General features: G+C 39.1%; 1 protein-coding gene across 1 annotated transcript in view; it reads left to right on the top strand.

Annotated features, from left to right (window-relative positions):
- Nucleotides 1-2,113: 2,113 nt before the first annotated feature.
- LOC110502894 (UBA-like domain-containing protein 1) overlaps nucleotides 2,114-20,890 on the top strand; it is a 38,898-nt gene continuing 20,121 nt past the window's right edge. The window contains exons 1-2 of the mRNA XM_021581241.2: nucleotides 2,114-2,422; nucleotides 3,066-3,125. Coding sequence (XP_021436916.1) covers nucleotides 2,315-2,422; nucleotides 3,066-3,125 — 168 coding nt within the window. The 5' untranslated portion in view covers nucleotides 2,114-2,314. The remainder of the gene's footprint in view (nucleotides 2,423-3,065; nucleotides 3,126-20,890) is intronic.

Raw genomic sequence — 20,890 nt, 5'->3', positions numbered from 1 at the left:
AGCCAGTCCAGCTGTTGCGGGCTACTGTCTGTCACAGGAGGCACCAAATTGTTTCAAAATCCCACTGGGCACAGATGTCAATTCAACGTCTACTCCACGTTGGTTCAATGTCATTTACTTGAAATGACGTGCAATTCACGTTGATTCAACCAGTGTGTGCCCAGTGGGATGTTTCCAGGTTTGTTTCTGGTCAATCACGAAGGGCCCTGGTGAAACAGGGTAAGTGTTTGACCAGCTGTTCTTATGGTTGCTAGAGGCAACAGCAGTGTTTGTCAAGAGAGGCCTATGGCATACAGTACGTCTACAGACGGGGGTCTGTTGTAATAGGGGATGTCTTGTAAGCTATCAGTATTCACCTGTTTTGCATGACGTCTAGCCCACTTTACATGAGGACACTGAAATCAGGCCACGGTATATGGTCTAGCTATGATGTCCTTTAAGGGTGATTATAAAGGTCATCAGACTAATCAAAAAGGGGATTATAGTACTAAAAGCAACAACATTGGCCATATTCATAGAGAGTCCAAAACTAGAATTTGGCAGTTTGGTTGTGCCCTGAGGATAGCTATATTATATTGATATAATGCACTTTTCAAAGGGACCATTTCACCAGCAGGTGTCTCTATTTCCAAAACCTAACACAAACCCACGAACACACACCCACGGAGAGATTGCGCATAAGAGAGGCTGCACACAGATAACAGGATGTTTACAGTATCCAGTTTCCCACACTCCTTGTAGGTTTATTGACGGTATTGAGGGTTCGTTTTACACACAGTCTACTCCAGGGATCATCAACTAGATTCAGCAGCGGGACGATTTTTCTTGAGCAGATGGTCAGGTGGCCGGAACGTAATTGCAAATAATTTGTCAACTGCAAATTGACCGCAAGAAGCCCAAACAGATATAATATTATACTAAAACAGAATAATTTCAACCCTTGCTGATATTTGTATATGGTCACATACTGTATATCTCTGTATTATGCATGGGAATACTTTGGAACAGATTTCCTAAATTAAAATCACTTGGAGCTGATTTGCTGGTGTTTTTACAGTATTTGACGTTCAACAATAAAATAAACAAATATATATATATATTTTTTTTAAATCTCGGAAAACGCCAGCTGGGGAACCGTTGTCTACTCCCTGTGGCTGCAGTGTTATTTTCCTTTCACCCTGCATCCACTTCAATGCAATTTAGGCATTGGGGGCTGTTGTTAATATGGGTCTCATTGGGGCCATTAAATGAAAAATTGTCTTTCTTATGAGAGCTAATTGAGATTAAACAGTCTGCCAAGTAGAGGCTCAGGACATAGGGTGTATGGACAAAGAGAGAAAACGATGGCAGATTCTCAAATCTGCACGAGCAGAATGAGAACAAGTCACGCATGCAGTAGTCTCGCGTTACCATACCTCCAAAATCACGTCGTTGTAACGCCTCCCTTGGAGAAGCCTGGTTCTCGACGAGGCTACGCGTACAGTAATAGAGTCGTAGACAGTTTGAAACATATACATGTATTATAAAGAATTCATAATACAAAACACAGATGTAATTGGTACATGACAACATTTAACAAGTAATTTATAAACATGTAATACATTATTTAATGACTGCATATAGACAATCTAGGCTGTGCTGCATGGTTTTGACTGCAATATTGACTTAAGTGATCTCACTAAAGAAATGCCCAGACACGACGCTTCTGAATGTGGGCTAAAATACACCCGTGAATAGACTGTCCCTAATGTAATTGTGGAAGTTTTGTTTACCATATTTGGCAAGATAGTGACACAGCGCGCATGGGAATTGGACAGGACCGGCCGTCATTCACAAAATCCCACCCCCTAGAACTTTACAAACAAAGCATTGACTCACGGGACTTGTAGTCCAAAACAAACAAATATAATAAATCCTCATTTTTGGGAACATAATCCTCTCATATTTGACGTTACTATTTTATATTTTCATGAACACGTGAACTGTCTAGATTCTAAGCATTTCCATATTATTTTTTGCAATGTACTGACAATTCCTGTCTTGTGATTCGAGAACATGGAATAATTCATCAAGGCCCCCCTAGTTATGGCAGGACTTTTGCGGCATACAAATCCCATTTGCAGTGCTTTGTCTTCACTGGCTGCCGGCTGGCGTCACTCAAGGGGCACTACTGCTCCTACAGTAAATATTTGTGTTTTCTCAACCGGTTGTGATGGTGAACGACTGAAACTGAAAAGAGAGGAATAAAACCACGAATATCGAAGTTTAGACACAATACTACGAGACGCGAGTAGGAATAAAGCTTCAGCGCAAAATGGATGAGCTCAAACACCAAGTAATGATAAACCAGTTCGTCTTGACAGCGGGTTGTGCTGCAGATCAGGCAAAGCAGCTTTTGCAAGCAGCACATTGGCAATTTGAGGTAAGGGGTTAGCTACGATCAGTAGCGAGATGGCTTGCTAATGTTTATGTTTGACTGCGTATGTGACAGACAGTAAATGTAGTTTTGACCGGGCTGCGAAGTTCATTGTTGTTGGTCATGGCCGAAATTTGATGTTTCACAAGAACATTCGAAAAGAAAGATCAGTATCAACACTTAAACTCAACTTCTAACATGTATTTATTTGTATTTTTTTATCGAATTGTGCTATTGTATCTGTGCTTTATAAATATCCGTAGTATCCATTAAGTACGGCTGAAATGGGAAACGTTTACCCAGTCAATATCCAATTATAATTTACTCTAGAGATTAAATTAACCTGTTCCCATGCAGTGGTTAGGCGAGGCTAGAAAATGCAATTATGCAATGAAGACAACCGTACGGTTTGTTTTGACTGCACATGATTGTTTAGTCTGCACAGAAAAGTGAAATAGATTTTCCACATCACATTTGATTCAGCTCCATTGTTTATGTGCTGAATGTTTTGTAAACACACACTGTGATGACATAAATCTCTAAACATCATGTATTTATAATGATTTATTTAAAAAATAATACATGTTCTGTGTTCTATGTAGTAGAGTCTAAATATAATTGATCAAATTATATTTTATTTTTGTTTTAGACTGCCCTCAGTGCCTTTTTTCAAGAAACGAATATTCCATACGGTCACCATCATCAAATGGTGAGTATGGGCTCCGAATCAGAATGCAGTCCACTCTTCACCTTAACCTTTTTTTAATATGGTGGTGTAATTTATTTTTAACGGTGTCAATCGTAGTATAGTAGAACTTCTCTTAGTAATTACTTGGAAAACGATAATTATGATGTAGCAACAATAACAAAGCACATGTCGGCCATGTTGCGGAGTCGGGGTCTCTGTAAACAGAGGCATGCTTGCAGCAGCCACGTTCCGTTCAGCTAGCACCGGCTGCGTTCGATCAGAACGTTGGTGATCATGGAATGGACAGAGGAAAGCTGCAGATGGATTCGAAGAACATGTCGGTGATATGTGGACAGCATAGTGGTGGATACACGTGGACGGATTTCACATTCTGTGTGCCACAAACACCATATAATGTAACATAGTCCGATAAATGGAGACACCAGGTAATGTCACTTCCCAGAAAAGGACAGCCAGTCCCTGCTGCTGCAGTTGTCTCCATTTGTCGGACTATGTTACATCATTATGTGTTGTTCTAAGTGTATTACATGTGTAAAGCAATAGAGGAAACGAAATCTCAAGCATAACATTGTCAGTCAGTCAGTCACTTGTTATGGTTTTGTAAGCACTACACTGCCCACTCAGTGGCACATAGGCCTTTGTGTTGAGCTGCATGTCGTGTCACGTTCTGGGACACACCATAGATGAGGATTTGTGGAAATGTTGATCAGTTTGGAGCTGAGCAGAAGCCCATCGCTGTGTTTGTCCAGATTCTCTCTCTGTCAGGTAGCCTCACCATGCTAGTGGACATTTTAGTGTTCATGCTGCTGTGTCAATGCAATGATTGGTAGCAGATATACGTTTTATTGGGGTGCATGGCATGATGCTTACAGTGCAGTGTATTCATACAACGCTGTTTATTTAAGCTGGAGAATATGCTGTTTTACCTGAAGCTTTTGTGTTTGAAAGTACAACACTGTAGCAGTGATTCAACCGAGACCTGATGACATCTATTAGCTGTGCAGAAACAGTACTTCCACCTTCCAACCTTTTTTTTAGCCTATATGTGTGTCACCATGAAATGACTTTTTTATTTAGTAAGTCAACATTCACGCAGATTTAGGTGAACCTGGGTCGTACACTTGTATTTGTGTACAGTAGCCTGTCATATCAGTAGGGGTTTCCTATCCATAGACACAGAATAATGAACCTCCATCTCATTGCAGAACAGTTTGCTCTGTGTCTGTGTGTGTGGTAGTCTACTTCATGGCAGGCTGCAGCCATTGCCAACCCCCTGGAGCCTGTATGTGTGGCTTGGCTATAGAGACTTAATCCACTTTGCTCCAGTCTTTCCTCTAACTGACACACTTTATAGTGATTGACAGACCTGATGGAATCAGCTAAAGCTCCGTAAAGGAAACCGGCATAAACCAGGTCCTGAGCAACTGTACTGAATATTAACCATGTCAATGCTCTACAGTACAATACACATGAATATAAATCTACCCCTAACATGAGTGGTAAGATACTTAGCTATGTGTTTGCATGTAGTGTTGTAATGTACGCTAACCTCTTGTCCTCAAGCAGGTGGGATTTCTCTATTCTATGCTCATGAATTCACATAAATGTTTATCCTCAGTACAATGAGATGATGACTGTTCCAGAGTATACTATAAAATATTATCTTTATTCATTTTGACTTTCCTTTAGCTAAGTCTAAATAATATTTACCCTAGCATCAACACATTCCACCTATGAGCTTTTTCCAGCTGGAGATTGATCACCAATTAAATATGGACTGGTCCCAGTAGCGGCATGCAGCAGCCCCTGCCTCTTCTTGCATAATGTTGTGAAAGGTGGGAGATTTAGCCTAACTTAAGCTTTTTAATATTTTTTCAGCAGCTATTGCGAAGCTAGAGGAGTGCCGTGGCCTTTCCCTGGCACAACATAAACAAACGTTAAGCTTTGCACAGACACGGATTTGATGGGTGTGTGTTTGTGTGTGTGTTTGTACACAATCTTTTTTCAGAGAGCATAACAGGCTTCAAATGAGTCGTGTTTATTGGACAGAATACTAATGAAGCATCCTCTGTTTGACAACACAAAGACTAATGGGCGTGAAGCAGACCCTTTACTGTGGACTTCAGTTCTGTGAGCCTGTTACTGATGTAAGGGCCTTAGTTAAAGCCTGTAGTTAAAGTGAGACTTAGCCTAACCGTGGTGGAGTTAGGAGCCTACTACTCAGTAAGGAGCTTAGGACCGAAGTAGCCTTTCTGGTACAGATCTAGGATCAGCTTTCCCTCCCTAAATCCTAACCTTAACCATCAGATGGACGAGATAGACCTTCCAAATCAGTGGCGAGGGGACAAATCAGTGGCGAGGGGAAATGTACTCCTAAACTCCTGCCGGCTGCCTGGGTAGATTCCCTCCCTCCCCTCCACCCTGTTGCCCTGCCCCTCCCTGCCCTCCACTCTGCTTCCCCAGCCCCTCCCTACTCTCTTCCCTGCTCCGCCTGCCCCTCCCTACCCTCCAGCCTCCTGCCCCCCTACCCTCCACTCTGCTCCTCCGGTCCCTCCCTACTCTCTTCCCTGCTCCGCCTGCCCCTCCCTACCCTCCAGCCTCCTGCCCCCCTACCCTCCACTCTGCTCCTCCGGTCCCTCCCTACTCTCTTCCCTGCTCCGCCTGCCCCTCCCTACCCTCCAGCCTCCTGCCCCCTACCCTCCACTCTGCTCCTCCGGTCCCTCCCTACTCTCTTCCCTGCTCCGCCTGTCCCTCCCTCCCTACCCTCCAGCCTCCTGCCCCCCTACCCTCCACTCTGCTCCTCCGGTCCCTCCCTACTCTCTTCCCTGCTCCGCCTGCCCCCCCTGTCCCACCCTGGCTGTCTCTTCCCCCCGCCCTTCCCTATGCTCAGCCATGTTTAGGTTTTCCTCTTTGTTGTGTCTGCTCGGCTCTCCCCTCCGCGGTTTCCCTCTCCACACACTATCTGCCCATACAAACAGTGCCACCGCAACACATTCCAATAGGAAGCCAGACTCCGGCTGTTCCAAATGGACTCTTTCAGAGCAGCAGGGGCCAGCTAGGCTGCAGACACAGAGCTACCTATCTGGCTGTGTTTTGGGCCTAGACCGAGGTCTCACTGCACCTCTATGAGGGTGTGAGCTGGGGGACTTTCTGAATAGGAGGTGGTGGTGAAACCACCCACACTTTGGTGTGTGTGTGTGTGTTGTTGACTGGCGGCTTTGTTGGAGAGGGGAACTGAAAGTAACTTCTCTTATCTCTATCTGGGCCTTACAGCTGTAGTAAAGTGAATGGAGCATCATGTGACCTGGGAGAAGGAAGTGGGCTGACTTTCACTACAGCACATGTGACTAATCACTAACCTAGAGAACCAGCTACAGTAACAACCAGGAAATACAGTTTATAACGCTTAGACTGATACAATATGCCTGTAGATTTGACTAATTTCATGTCACTATTGTATTATCAAAACCAGGGGATGTGATTCACTCCAACACAAATATACAGTTTGTGGATATGGATGTCATTGTTCATTCATGCCTGGTGTGATATTGTAGGTCTAGATGATCAATGAACCAACCATTAGACTCCATGTGTCGTCTTGTGGTCCAATGAACTTCTCTTTACAATGCTGGCATTCACAGTAGCTGGCTAGCTGTCGTCTGGATACGGTGATGTAGTCAAGAAAGGATTGGACAGCAGAGCAAGTTAATAAGAGTGGGAGAGAGGGAGGAGCAGTGTGGAGGGGGTGGGAAGGAGAGATGGGGAGAGAGGGATGGGGAGAGGGGTGGGGGTGGGAGGGAGAGATGGGGGAGAGAGGGAGGGGCGGTGGGGAGGGGGGTGGGAGAGAGAGAGGAGCGGTGGGGAGGAGAGAGGGAGGAGCGGTGGGGAGGAGAGAGGGAGGGGCGGTGGGGAGGGGGTGGTAGGGAGAGATGGGGGAGAGAGGGATGGGAGAGAGGGATGGGGAGGGTGGTGAGATAGAGAGAGGGAGGGGCGGTGGAGAGAGGGGGGGTGAGGGAGAGATGGGGGAGAGAGGGGTGGGGAGGGGGGTGGGAGAGAGGGATGGGGAGGGGGTGGGGCGGTGTGGAGGGGGTGGGAGGGAGAGATGGGGTTGGGAGGGATGGGGAGGGGGATGGGAGAGAGGGATGGGGAGGGGGTGGGAGAGAGGGAGGGGCAGTGGGGAGGGGGTGGGAGGGAAAGATGGGGTTGAGAGGGATGGGGAGGGGGATGGGAGAGAGGGATGGGGAGGGGGTGGGAGAGAGGGAGGGGCAGTGGGGAGGGGGTGGGAGGGAGAGATGGGGGAGAGAGGGATGGGGAGGGGGGGGAGAGAGGGATGGGGAGGGGGGTGGGAGAGAGGGATGGGGAGGGGGGTGGGAGAGAGGGAGGGGCGGTGTGGAGGGGGTGGGAGGGAGAGATGAGGGAGGGGGTGGGAGTAGTTTCTGGTAACTATAAGCTTGTGATTTTGTTTCTGGGTGTGGCTGAAAAGACTGTTAGAAGAACTCTGATCAGCTAACACACAAACAAACACTCTTTCACACACGTACATTGTAATGTAATATTGTGGTATTATACATTTTGTATTGCAGATATGTTGTGGTAGAGTAGTGTGTAATAGTGTGTTGTATTGTAGATATGTTGTAGTAGAGTAGTGTGTAATAATGTGTTGTATTGTAGATATGTTGTGGTAGAGTAGTGTGTAATAATGTGTTGTATTGTAGATATGTTGTGGTAGTGTGTAATAGTGTGTTGTATTGTAGATATGTTGTAGTAGAGTAGTGTGTAATAATGTGTTGTATTGTAGATATGTTGTAGTAGAGTAGTGTGTAATAGTGTGTTGTATTGTAGATATGTTGTGGTAGTGTGTAATAGTGTGTTGTATTGTAGATATGTTGTGGTAGAGTAGTGTGTAATAATGTGTTGTATTGTAGATATGTTGTGGTAGTGTGTAATAGTGTGTTGTATTGTAGATATGTTGTAGTAGAGTAGTGTGTAATAGTGTGTTGTATTGTAGATATGTTGTGGTAGTGTGTAATAATGTGTTGTATTGTAGATATGTTGTAGTAGAGTAGTGTGTAATAATGTGTTGTATTGTAGATATGTTGTGGTAGTGTGTAATAATGTGTTGTATTGTAGATATGTTGTAGTAGAGTAGTGTGTAATAGTGTGTTGTATTGTAGATATGTTGTGGTAGAGTAGTGTGTAATAGTGTGTTGTATTGTAGATATGTTGTGGTAGAGTAGTGTGTAATAGTGTGTTGTATTGTAGATATGTTGTGGTAGTGTGTAATAATGTGTTGTATTGTAGATATGTTGTGGTAGAGTAGTGTGTAATAGTGTGTTGTATTGTAGATATGTTGTGGTAGTGTGTAATAATGTGTTGTATTGTAGATATGTTGTGGTAGAGTAGTGTGTAATAGTGTGTTGTATTGTAGATATGTTGTGGTAGTGTGTAATAATGTGTTGTATTGTAGATATGTTGTGGTAGTGTGTAATAGTGTGTTGTATTGTAGATATGTTGTGGTAGTGTGTAATAATGTGTTGTATTGTAGATATGTTGTGGTAGAGTAGTGTGTAATAATGTGTTGTATTGTAGATATGTTGTGGTAGTGTGTAATAATGTGTTGTATTGTAGATATGTTGTAGTAGAGTAGTGTGTAATAATGTGTTGTATTGTAGATATGTTGTAGTAGAGTAGTGTGTAATAATGTGTTGTATTGCAGATATGTTGTAGTAGAGTAGTGTGTAATAATGTGTTGTATTGTAGATATGTTGTGGTAGAGTAGTGTGTAATAATGTGTTGTATTGTAGATATGTTGTGGTAGAGTAGTGTGTAATAATGTGTTGTATTGTAGATATGTAGTGGTAGAGTAGTGTGTAATAATGTGTTGTATTGTAGATATGTTGTAGTAGAGTAGTGTGTAATAATGTGTTGTATTGTAGATATGTTGTGGTAGAGTAGTGTGTAATAGTGTGTTGTATTGTAGATATGTTGTGGTAGAGTAGTGTGTAATAGTGTGTTGTATTGTAGATATGTTGTGGTAGTGTGTAATAATGTGTTGTATTGTAGATATGTTGTGGTAGAGTAGTGTGTAATAATGTGTTGTATTGTAGATATGTTGTGGTAGTGTGTAATAATGTGTTGTATTGTAGATATGTTGTGGTAGAGTAGTGTGTAATAGTGTGTTGTATTGTAGATATGTTGTGGTAGAGTAGTGTGTAATAATGTGTTGTATTGTAGATATGTTGTGGTAGAGTAGTGTGTAATAATGTGTTGTATTGTAGATATGTTGTGGTAGAGTAGTGTGTAATAGTGTGTTGTATTGTAGATATGTTGTGGTAGAGTAGTGTGTAATAGTGTGTTGTATTGTAGATATGTTGTAGGAGAGTAGTGTGTAATAATGTGTTGTATTGTAGATATGTTGTGGTAGTGTGTAATAATGTGTTGTATTGTAGATATGTTGTGGTAGAGTAGTGTGTAATAGTGTGTTGTATTGTAGATATGTTGTGGTAGAGTAGTGTGTAATAGTGTGTTGTATTGTAGATATGTTGTAGTAGAGTAGTGTGTAATAATGTGTTGTATTGTAGATATGTTGTGGTAGAGTAGTGTGTAATAGTGTGTTGTATTGTAGATATGTTGTGGTAGTGTGTAATAATGTGTTGTATTGTAGATATGTTGTGGTAGAGTAGTGTGTAATAATGTGTTGTATTGTAGATATGTTGTAGTAGAGTAGTGTGTAATAATGTGTTGTATTGCAGATATGTTGTAGTAGAGTAGTGTGTAATAATGTGTTGTATTGTAGATATGTTGTGGTAGAGTAGTGTGTAATAATGTGTTGTATTGTAGATATGTTGTGGTAGAGTAGTGTGTAATAATGTGTTGTATTGTAGATATGTAGTGGTAGAGTAGTGTGTAATAATGTGTTGTATTGTAGATATGTTGTAGTAGAGTAGTGTGTAATAATGTGTTGTATTGTAGATATGTTGTGGTAGAGTAGTGTGTAATAGTGTGTTGTATTGTAGATATGTTGTGGTAGAGTAGTGTGTAATAGTGTGTTGTATTGTAGATATGTTGTGGTAGTGTGTAATAATGTGTTGTATTGTAGATATGTTGTGGTAGAGTAGTGTGTAATAATGTGTTGTATTGTAGATATGTTGTGGTAGTGTGTAATAATGTGTTGTATTGTAGATATGTTGTGGTAGAGTAGTGTGTAATAGTGTGTTGTATTGTAGATATGTTGTGGTAGAGTAGTGTGTAATAATGTGTTGTATTGTAGATATGTTGTGGTAGAGTAGTGTGTAATAATGTGTTGTATTGTAGATATGTTGTGGTAGAGTAGTGTGTAATAGTGTGTTGTATTGTAGATATGTTGTGGTAGAGTAGTGTGTAATAGTGTGTTGTATTGTAGATATGTTGTAGGAGAGTAGTGTGTAATAATGTGTTGTATTGTAGATATGTTGTGGTAGTGTGTAATAATGTGTTGTATTGTAGATATGTTGTGGTAGAGTAGTGTGTAATAGTGTGTTGTATTGTAGATATGTTGTGGTAGAGTAGTGTGTAATAGTGTGTTGTATTGTAGATATGTTGTAGTAGAGTAGTGTGTAATAATGTGTTGTATTGTAGATATGTTGTGGTAGAGTAGTGTGTAATAGTGTGTTGTATTGTAGATATGTTGTGGTAGTGTGTAATAATGTGTTGTATTGTAGATATGTTGTGGTAGAGTAGTGTGTAATAGTGTGTTGTATTGTAGATATGTTGTGGTAGTGTGTAATAATGTGTTGTATTGTAGATATGTTGTGGTAGAGTAGTGTGTAATAGTGTGTTGTATTGTAGATATGTTGTGGTAGTGTGTAATAATGTGTTGTATTGTAGATATGTTGTGGTAGTGTGTAATAATGTGTTGTATTGTAGATATGTTGTGGTAGAGTAGTGTGTAATAGTGTGTTGTATTGTAGATATGTTGTAGGAGAGTAGTGTGTAATAATGTGTTGTATTGTAGATATGTTGTGGTAGTGTGTAATAATGTGTTGTATTGTAGATATGTTGTGGTAGAGTAGTGTGTAATAATGTGTTGTATTGTAGATATGTTGTGGTAGAGTAGTGTGTAATAATGTGTTGTATTGTAGATATGTTGTGGTAGAGTAGTGTGTAATAATGTGTTGTATTGTAGATATGTTGTGGTAGAGTAGTGTGTAATAATGTGTTGTATTGTAGATATGTTGTGGTAGAGTAGTGTGTAATAATGTGTTGTATTGTAGATATGTTGTGGTAGAGTAGTGTGTAATAATGTGTTGTATTGTAGATATGTTGTGGTAGAGTAGTGTGTAATAATGTGTTGTATTGTAGATATGTTGTGGTAGTGTGTAATAATGTGTTGTATTGTAGATATGTTGTGGTAGAGTAGTGTGTAATAATGTGTTGTATTGTAGATATGTTGTGGTAGTGTGTAATAATGTGTTGTATTGTAGATATGTTGTGGTAGAGTAGTGTGTAATAATGTGTTGTATTGTAGATATGTTGTGGTAGTGTGTAATAATGTGTTGTATTGTAGATATGTTGTGGTAGTGTGTAATAATGTGTTGTATTGTAGATATGTTGTGGTAGAGTAGTGTGTAATAATGTGTTGTATTGTAGATATGTTGTAGTAGAGTAGTGTGTAATAATGTGTTGTATTGTAGATATGTTGTGGTAGAGTAGTGTGTAATAATGTGTTGTATTGTAGATATGTTGTAGTAGAGTAGTGTGTAATAATGTGTTGTATTGTAGATATGTTGTGGTAGAGTAGTGTGTAATAATGTGTTGTATTGTAGATATGTTGTAGTAGAGTAGTGTGTAATAATGTGTTGTATTGTAGATATGTTGTAGTAGAGTAGTGTGTAATAATGTGTTGTATTGTAGATATGTTGTGGTAGAGTAGTGTGTAATAATGTGTTGTATTGTAGATATGTTGTGGTAGTGTGTAATAATGTGTTGTATTGTAGATATGTAGTGGTAGAGTAGTGTGTAATAATGTGTTGTATTGTAGATATGTTGTAGTAGAGTAGTGTGTAATAATGTGTTGTATTGTAGATATGTTGTGGTAGAGTAGTGTGTAATAATGTGTTGTATTGTAGATATGTTGTGGTAGAGTAGTGTGTAATAATGTGTTGTATTGTAGATATGTTGTGGTAGAGTAGTGTGTAATAATGTGTTGTATTGTAGATATGTAGTGGTAGAGTAGTGTGTAATAATGTGTTGTATTGTAGATATGTTGTGGTAGAGTAGTGTGTAATAATGTGTTGTATTGTAGATATGTTGTGGTAGTGTGTAATAATGTGTTGTATTGTAGATATGTTGTGGTAGAGTAGTGTGTAATAATGTGTTGTATTGTAGATATGTTGTGGTAGTGTGTAATAATGTGTTGTATTGTAGATATGTTGTGGTAGTGTGTAATAATGTGTTGTATTGTAGATATGTTGTGGTAGAGTAGTGTGTAATAATGTGTTGTATTGTAGATATGTTGTAGTAGAGTAGTGTGTAATAATGTGTTGTATTGTAGATATGTTGTGGTAGAGTAGTGTGTAATAATGTGTTGTATTGTAGATATGTTGTAGTAGAGTAGTGTGTAATAATGTGTTGTATTGTAGATATGTTGTAGTAGAGTAGTGTGTAATAATGTGTTGTATTGTAGATATGTTGTGGTAGAGTAGTGTGTAATAATGTGTTGTATTGTAGATATGTTGTGGTAGTGTGTAATAATGTGTTGTATTGTAGATATGTTGTGGTAGTGTGTAATAATGTGTTGTATTGTAGATATGTTGTGGTAGAGTAGTGTGTAATAATGTGTTGTATTGTAGATATGTTGTAATAGAGTAGTGTGTAATAATGTGTTGTATTGTAGATATGTTGTGGTAGAGTAGTGTGTAATAATGTGTTGTATTGTAGATATGTTGTGGTAGTGTGTAATAATGTGTTGTATTGTAGATATGTTGTGGTAGAGTAGTGTGTAATAATGTGTTGTATTGTAGATATGTAGTGGTAGAGTAGTGTGTAATAATGTGTTGTATTGTAGATATGTTGTAGTAGAGTAGTGTGTAATAATGTGTTGTATTGTAGATATGTTGTGGTAGAGTAGTGTGTAATAATGTGTTGTATTGTAGATATGTTGTGGTAGAGTAGTGTGTAATAATGTGTTGTATTGTAGATATGTTGTGGTAGAGTAGTGTGTAATAATGTGTTGTATTGTAGATATGTTGTGGTAGAGTAGTGTGTAATAATGTGTTGTATTGTAGATATGTAGTGGTAGAGTAGTGTGTAATAATGTGTTGTATTGTAGATATGTTGTGGTAGAGTAGTGTGTAATAATGTGTTGTATTGTAGATATGTTGTGGTAGTGTGTAATAATGTGTTGTATTGTAGATATGTTGTGGTAGAGTAGTGTGTAATAATGTGTTGTATTGTAGATATGTTGTGGTAGTGTGTAATAATGTGTTGTATTGTAGATATGTTGTGGTAGTGTGTAATAATGTGTTGTATTGTAGATATGTTGTGGTAGAGTAGTGTGTAATAATGTGTTGTATTGTAGATATGTTGTAGTAGAGTAGTGTGTAATAATGTGTTGTATTGTAGATATGTTGTGGTAGAGTAGTGTGTAATAATGTGTTGTATTGTAGATATGTTGTAGTAGAGTAGTGTGTAATAATGTGTTGTATTGTAGATATGTTGTGGTAGAGTAGTGTGTAATAATGTGTTGTATTGTAGATATGTTGTAGTAGAGTAGTGTGTAATAATGTGTTGTATTGTAGATATGTTGTAGTAGAGTAGTGTGTAATAATGTGTTGTATTGTAGATATGCTGTGGTAGAGTAGTGTGTAATAATGTGTTGTATTGTAGATATGTTGTGGTAGTGTGTAATAATGTGTTGTATTGTAGATATGTTGTGGTAGAGTAGTGTGTAATAATGTGTTGTATTGTAGATATGTTGTGGTAGTGTGTAATAGTGTGTTGTATTGTAGATATGTTGTGGTAGAGTAGTGTGTAATAATGTGTTGTATTGTAGATATGTTGTGGTAGAGTAGTGTGTAATAATGTGTTGTATTGTAGATATGTTGTGGTAGTGTGTAATAATGTGTTGTATTGTAGATATGTTGTAGTAGAGTAGTGTGTAATAATGTGTTGTATTGTAGATATGTAGTGGTAGAGTAGTGTGTAATAATGTGTTGTATTGTAGATATGTTGTGGTAGAGTAGTGTGTAATAATGTGTTGTATTGTAGATATGTTGTGGTAGAGTAGTGTGTAATAATGTGTTGTATTGTAGATATGTTGTGGTAGTGTGTAATAATGTGTTGTATTGTAGATATGTTGTGGTAGAGTAGTGTGTAATAATGTGTTGTATTGTAGATATGTTGTAGTAGAGTAGTGTGTAATAATGTGTTGTATTGTAGATATGTTGTGGTAGAGTAGTGTGTAATAATGTGTTGTATTGTAGATATGTTGTGGTAGTGTGTAATAATGTGTTGTATTGTAGATATGTTGTAGTAGAGTAGTGTGTAATAATGTGTTGTATTGTAGATATGTTGTGGTAGAGTAGTGTGTTGTATTGTAGATATGTTGTGGTAGTGTGTAATAATGTGTTGTATTGTAGATATGTTGTGGTAGTGTGTAATAATGTGTTGTATTGTAGATATGTTGTGGTAGTGTGTAATAATGTGTTGTATTGTAGATATGTTGTGGTAGAGTAGTGTGTAATAATGTGTTGTATTGTAGATATGTTGTAGTAGAGTAGTGTGTAATAATGTGTTGTATTGTAGATATGTTGTGGTAGTGTGTAATAATGTGTTGTATTGTAGATATGTTGTGGTAGTGTGTAATAATGTGTTGTATTGTAGATATGTTGTGGTAGAGTAGTGTGTAATAATGTGTTGTATTGTAGATATGTTGTAGTAGAGTAGTGTGTAATAATGTGTTGTATTGTAGATATGTTGTGGTAGAGTAGTGTGTTGTATTGTAGATATGTTGTGGTAGTGTGTAATAATGTGTTGTATTGTAGATATGTTGTGGTAGTGTGTAATAATGTGTTGTATTGTAGATATGTTGTGGTAGTGTGTAATAATGTGTTGTATTGTAGATATGTTGTGGTAGTGTGTAATAATGTGTTGTATTGTAGATATGTTGTGGTAGTGTGTAATAATGTGTTGTATTGTAGATATGTTGTGGTAGAGTAGTGTGTAATAATGTGTTGTATTGTAGATATGTAGTGGTAGAGTAGTGTGTAATAATGTGTTGTATTGTAGATATGTTGTGGTAGAGTAGTGTGTAATAATGTGTTGTATTGTAGATATGTTGTGGTAGAGTAGTGTGTAATAATGTGTTGTATTGTAGATATGTAGTGGTAGAGTAGTGTGTAATAATGTGTTGTATTGTAGATATGTTGTGGTAGAGTAGTGTGTAATAATGTGTTGTATTGTAGATATGTAGTGGTAGAGTAGTGTGTAATAATGTGTTGTATTGTAGATATGTTGTGGTAGAGTAGTGTGTAATAATGTGTTGTATTGTAGATATGTAGTGGTAGAGTAGTGTGTAATAATGTGTTGTATTGTAGATATGTTGTAGTAGAGTAGTGTGTAATAATGTGTTGTATTGTAGATATGTTGTGGTAGTGTGTAATAATGTGTTGTATTGTAGATATGTTGTGGTAGAGTAGTGTGTAATAATGTGTTGTATTGTAGATATGTTGTGGTAGTGTGTAATAATGTGTTGTATTGTAGATATGTTGTGGTAGAGTAGTGTGTAATAATGTGTTGTATTGTAGATATGTTGTAGTAGAGTAGTGTGTAATAATGTGTTGTATTGTAGATATGTTGTGGTAGAGTAGTGTGTAATAATGTGTTGTATTGTAGATATGTTGTGGTAGTGTGTAATAATGTGTTGTATTGTAGATATGTTGTAGTAGAGTAGTGTGTAATAATGTGTTGTATTGTAGATATGTTGTGGTAGAGTAGTGTGTTGTATTGTAGATATGTTGTGGTAGTGTGTAATAATGTGTTGTATTGTAGATATGTTGTGGTAGTGTGTAATAATGTGTTGTATTGTAGATATGTTGTGGTAGTGTGTAATAATGTGTTGTATTGTAGATATGTTGTGGTAGAGTAGTGTGTAATAATGTGTTGTATTGTAGATATGTTGTAGTAGAGTAGTGTGTAATAATGTGTTGTATTGTAGATATGTTGTGGTAGTGTGTAATAATGTGTTGTATTGTAGATATGTTGTGGTAGTGTGTAATAATGTGTTGTATTGTAGATATGTTGTGGTAGAGTAGTGTGTAATAATGTGTTGTATTGTAGATATGTTGTAGTAGAGTAGTGTGTAATAATGTGTTGTATTGTAGATATGTTGTGGTAGAGTAGTGTGTTGTATTGTAGATATGTTGTGGTAGTGTGTAATAATGTGTTGTATTGTAGATATGTTGTGGTAGTGTGTAATAATGTGTTGTATTGTAGATATGTTGTGGTAGTGTGTAATAATGTGTTGTATTGTAGATATGTTGTGGTAGTGTGTAATAATGTGTTGTATTGTAGATATGTTGTGGTAGTGTGTAATAATGTGTTGTATTGTAGATATGTTGTGGTAGAGTAGTGTGTAATAATGTGTTGTATTGTAGATATGTAGTGGTAGAGTAGTGTGTAATAATGTGTTGTATTGTAGATATGTTGTGGTAGAGTAGTGTGTAATAATGTGTTGTATTGTAGATATGTTGTGGTAGAGTAGTGTGTAATAATGTGTTGTATTGTAGATATGTAGTGGTAGAGTAGTGTGTAATAATGTGTTGTATTGTAGATATGTTGTGGTAGAGTAGTGTGTAATAATGTGTTGTATTGTAGATATGTAGTGGTAGAGTAGTGTGTAATAATGTGTTGTATTGTAGATATGTTGTGGTAGAGTAGTGTGTAATAATGTGTTGTATTGTAGATATGTAGTGGTAGAGTAGTGTGTAATAATGTGTTGTATTGTAGATATGTTGTAGTAGAGTAGTGTGTAATAATGTGTTGTATTGTAGATATGTTGTGGTAGTGTGTAATAATGTGTTGTATTGTAGATATGTTGTGGTAGAGTAGTGTGTTGTATTGTAGATATATTGTGATAGAGTAGTGTGTAATTGCCTTCATCTTGTTTGGACCACAGGAAGAGTAGCTGTGCCTTGGCAGGAAGTAATGCGTATCCTTAATAAATACAAATACACGCACACATTTATTTTGAAGTCTCCATTAGGCTATAACTGGTCATGTGTTAGATGGGAAGATATTTATAATCACAGTCATAAATGACAACATGGCTGACTGACTGCACTTCTGCAATGGCTGCTAGGAGAGAAATGGTTCTATCCCTCTCTGTCTGACTGGCCCTGGACAATGACCATGATCTGTTCATCACCAGGGCAGAGGGAGGCAGGGAGGGAAGAAGGGAGAGAAAAGAGTAGTGAGGCAATAAGGAAGGAAGGAAGATAAAGTCAGAGTATTGGTTTTACTGCAGGGTAGAATAGGGTAATAACAGGGTAATGATGATGAAGTATTTGGAGATGAGAGATGATTCTCCTCAGTTACTAACACATATCATCTTTGTGTCTGTGGCAGTCTGTCTGGCTTGTGAAAAAACTTCCACTTTGTCTCTGGATAAATACCATTGGAGTAAACTGAAATCCACTGTATGTTTCCCGTATTGAGAAAGACAGGTGTGTGTGGGTGCATGACTGGGTGTGTCTGCGTGTGTATTTTTGCTCATAGTTCCAAGTTTACCATCTGTTTAGGCCACGCAGAGTGTATAGTATTTCCCAGTATGGTGTGTGTGGGGTGTCACAGTACCAGGCAGGCTTGGTACACACACACACACATACACACACACGCACACACGCACACACGCACACACACGCACACACACACAGGTACAACACACACACAGGTACAACACACACACACACACACAGGTGTGTTTACAGCACACACACACAGGTACAGCGCACACACACACACACACACACACACACACACACACACACACACACACACAGACAGGTACAGTGCACACACCCACACACAGGTACAGTACACACACACACACACACACACACACACACACACACACAGGCACAGTATACACACAGGCACAGTACACACACAGGCACAGTATACACACAGGCACAACACACACACACATACAGTGCCTTGCGAAAGTATTCGGCCCCCTTGAACTTTGCGACCTTTTGCCACATTTCAGGCTTCAAACATAAAGATATAAAACTGTATTTTTTTGTGAAGAATCAACAACAAGTGGGACACAATCATGAAGTGGAACGACATTTATTGGATATTTCAAACTTTTTTAACAAATCAAAAACTGAAAAATTGGGCATGCAACATTATTCAGCCCCTTTACTTTCAGTGCAGCAAACTCTCTCCAGAAGTTCAGTGAGGATCTCTGAATGATCCAATGTTGACCTAAATAAATACAATCCACCTGTGTGTAATCAAGTCTCCGTATAAATGCACCTGCACTGTGATAGTCTCACACACACACACACACCCACACACCCAGGTACAGTATACACACACACACACACACACACACACACACACACACACACACACACACACACACACACACACACACCCAGGTACAGTATACACACACACACACACACACACACACACACACACACACACACACACACACACACAGGTGCAGCACACACACACACACGCACACACAGTTACAGCACATACACACAGGTACAGCGCACACACACATACACACACACAGGTACAGCACACACACACACACACACAGGTACAGCACACACAAACACGCACACACACAGTTACAGTACAGCACACACACACACGCACACACACAGGTACAGTACACACACACACACACACACACACACACACAGGTACAGCACACACACACACGCACGCACACACACAGTTACAGTACACACACACACCCACACACCCAGGTACAGTACACACACACACACACACACACACACACACACACACAGGTACAGCACACACACACACACGCACACACACAGGTACAGCACACACACACACGCACACACACACCCAGGTACAGTACACACACACACACACACACACACAGGTACAGCACACACACCCACGCACGCACACACACAGTTACAGTACACACACACACCCACACACACACACACAGGTACAGCACACACACACACGCACACACAGGTACAGCACACACACACATACACACAGGTACAGCGCACACACACATACACACAGGTGCAGCAAACACACACACACAGGTACAGCACACACACATACACACTAGAGGTCGACCGATTAATGGGAATGGCCGATTATTTAGGGCCGATTTCAAGTTTTCATAACAATCTGTAATTGGCATTATTGGACACCGATCATAGCCGATTACATTGCACTCCACGAGGAGACTGCGTGGCAGGCTGTCTACCTGTTATGCGAATGCAGCAAGGAGCCAAGGTAAGGTGCTAGCTAGCATTAAACGTATCTTATCTTATCTTAAAAAACAATCAATCTTAACATAATCACTAGTTAACTACACATGATTGATGACTTTTCTAGTTTAACTAGCTTGTCCTGCGTTGCATATAATCAATGCGGTCCCTGTTAATTTATCATTGAATCACAGCTTACTTCGCCAAATGGGTGATTTAACAAGCGCATTCGCGAAAAAAGCCCTGTCGTTGCACTAATGTGTACCTAACCATAAACATCAACGCCTTTCTTAAAATCAATACACAAGTATATATTTTTAAACCTACATATTTAGTTAATATTGCCTGCTAACATGAATTTATTTTAACTAGGGAAGTTGTGTAACTTCTCTTGCGTTCTGTGCAACAGAGTCAGGGTATATGCAGCAGTTTGGGCCGCCTGACTCGTTGCGAACTGTGAAGACCATTTCTTCCTAACAAAGACAGCCAACTTCGCCAAACGGGGATGATTTAACAAATGCGCATTTGCGAAAAAAGCATAATCGTTGCACGAATGTACCTAGCCATAAACATCAATGCCTTTCTTAAAATCAATACACAGAAGTACAGTGCCTTGCGAAAGTATTCGGCCCCCTTGAACTTTGCGACCTTTTGCCACATTTCAGGCTTCAAACATAAAGATATAAAACTGTATTTTTTTGTGAATAATCAACAACAAGTGGGACACAATCATGAAATGGAACGACATTTATTGGATATTTCAAACTTTTTTAACAAATCAAAAACTGAAAAATTGGGCGTGCAAAATTATTCAGCCCCTTTACTTTCAGTGCAGCAAACTCTCTCCAGAAGTTCAGTGAGGATCTCTGAATGATCCAATGTTGACCTAAATGACTAATGATGATAAATACAATCCACCTGTGTGTAATCAAGTCTCCGTATAAATGCACCTGCACTGTGATAGTCTCAGAGGTCCGTTAAAAGCGCAGAGAGCATCATGAAGAACAAGGAACACACCAGGCAGGTCCGAGATACTGTTGTGAAGAAGTTTAAAGCCGGATTTGGATACAAAAATATTTCCCAAGCTTTAAACATCCCAAGGAGCACTGTGCAAGCGCTAATATTGAAATGGAAGGAGTATCAGACCACTGCAAATCTACCAAGACCTGGCCGTCCCTCTAAACTTTCAGCTCATACAAGGAGAACACTGATCAGAGATGCAGCCAAGAGGCCCATGATCACTCTGGATGAACTGCAGAGATCTACAGCTGAGGTGGGAGACTC

This window comes from Oncorhynchus mykiss, chromosome 23, assembly GCF_013265735.2.
Source record: "Oncorhynchus mykiss isolate Arlee chromosome 23, USDA_OmykA_1.1, whole genome shotgun sequence".
NCBI classification, from domain to species: domain Eukaryota; kingdom Metazoa; phylum Chordata; class Actinopteri; order Salmoniformes; family Salmonidae; genus Oncorhynchus; species Oncorhynchus mykiss.
Note: the sequence above shows the minus strand (reverse complement) of the source record. Positions and strands in the feature narration are given on the sequence as shown.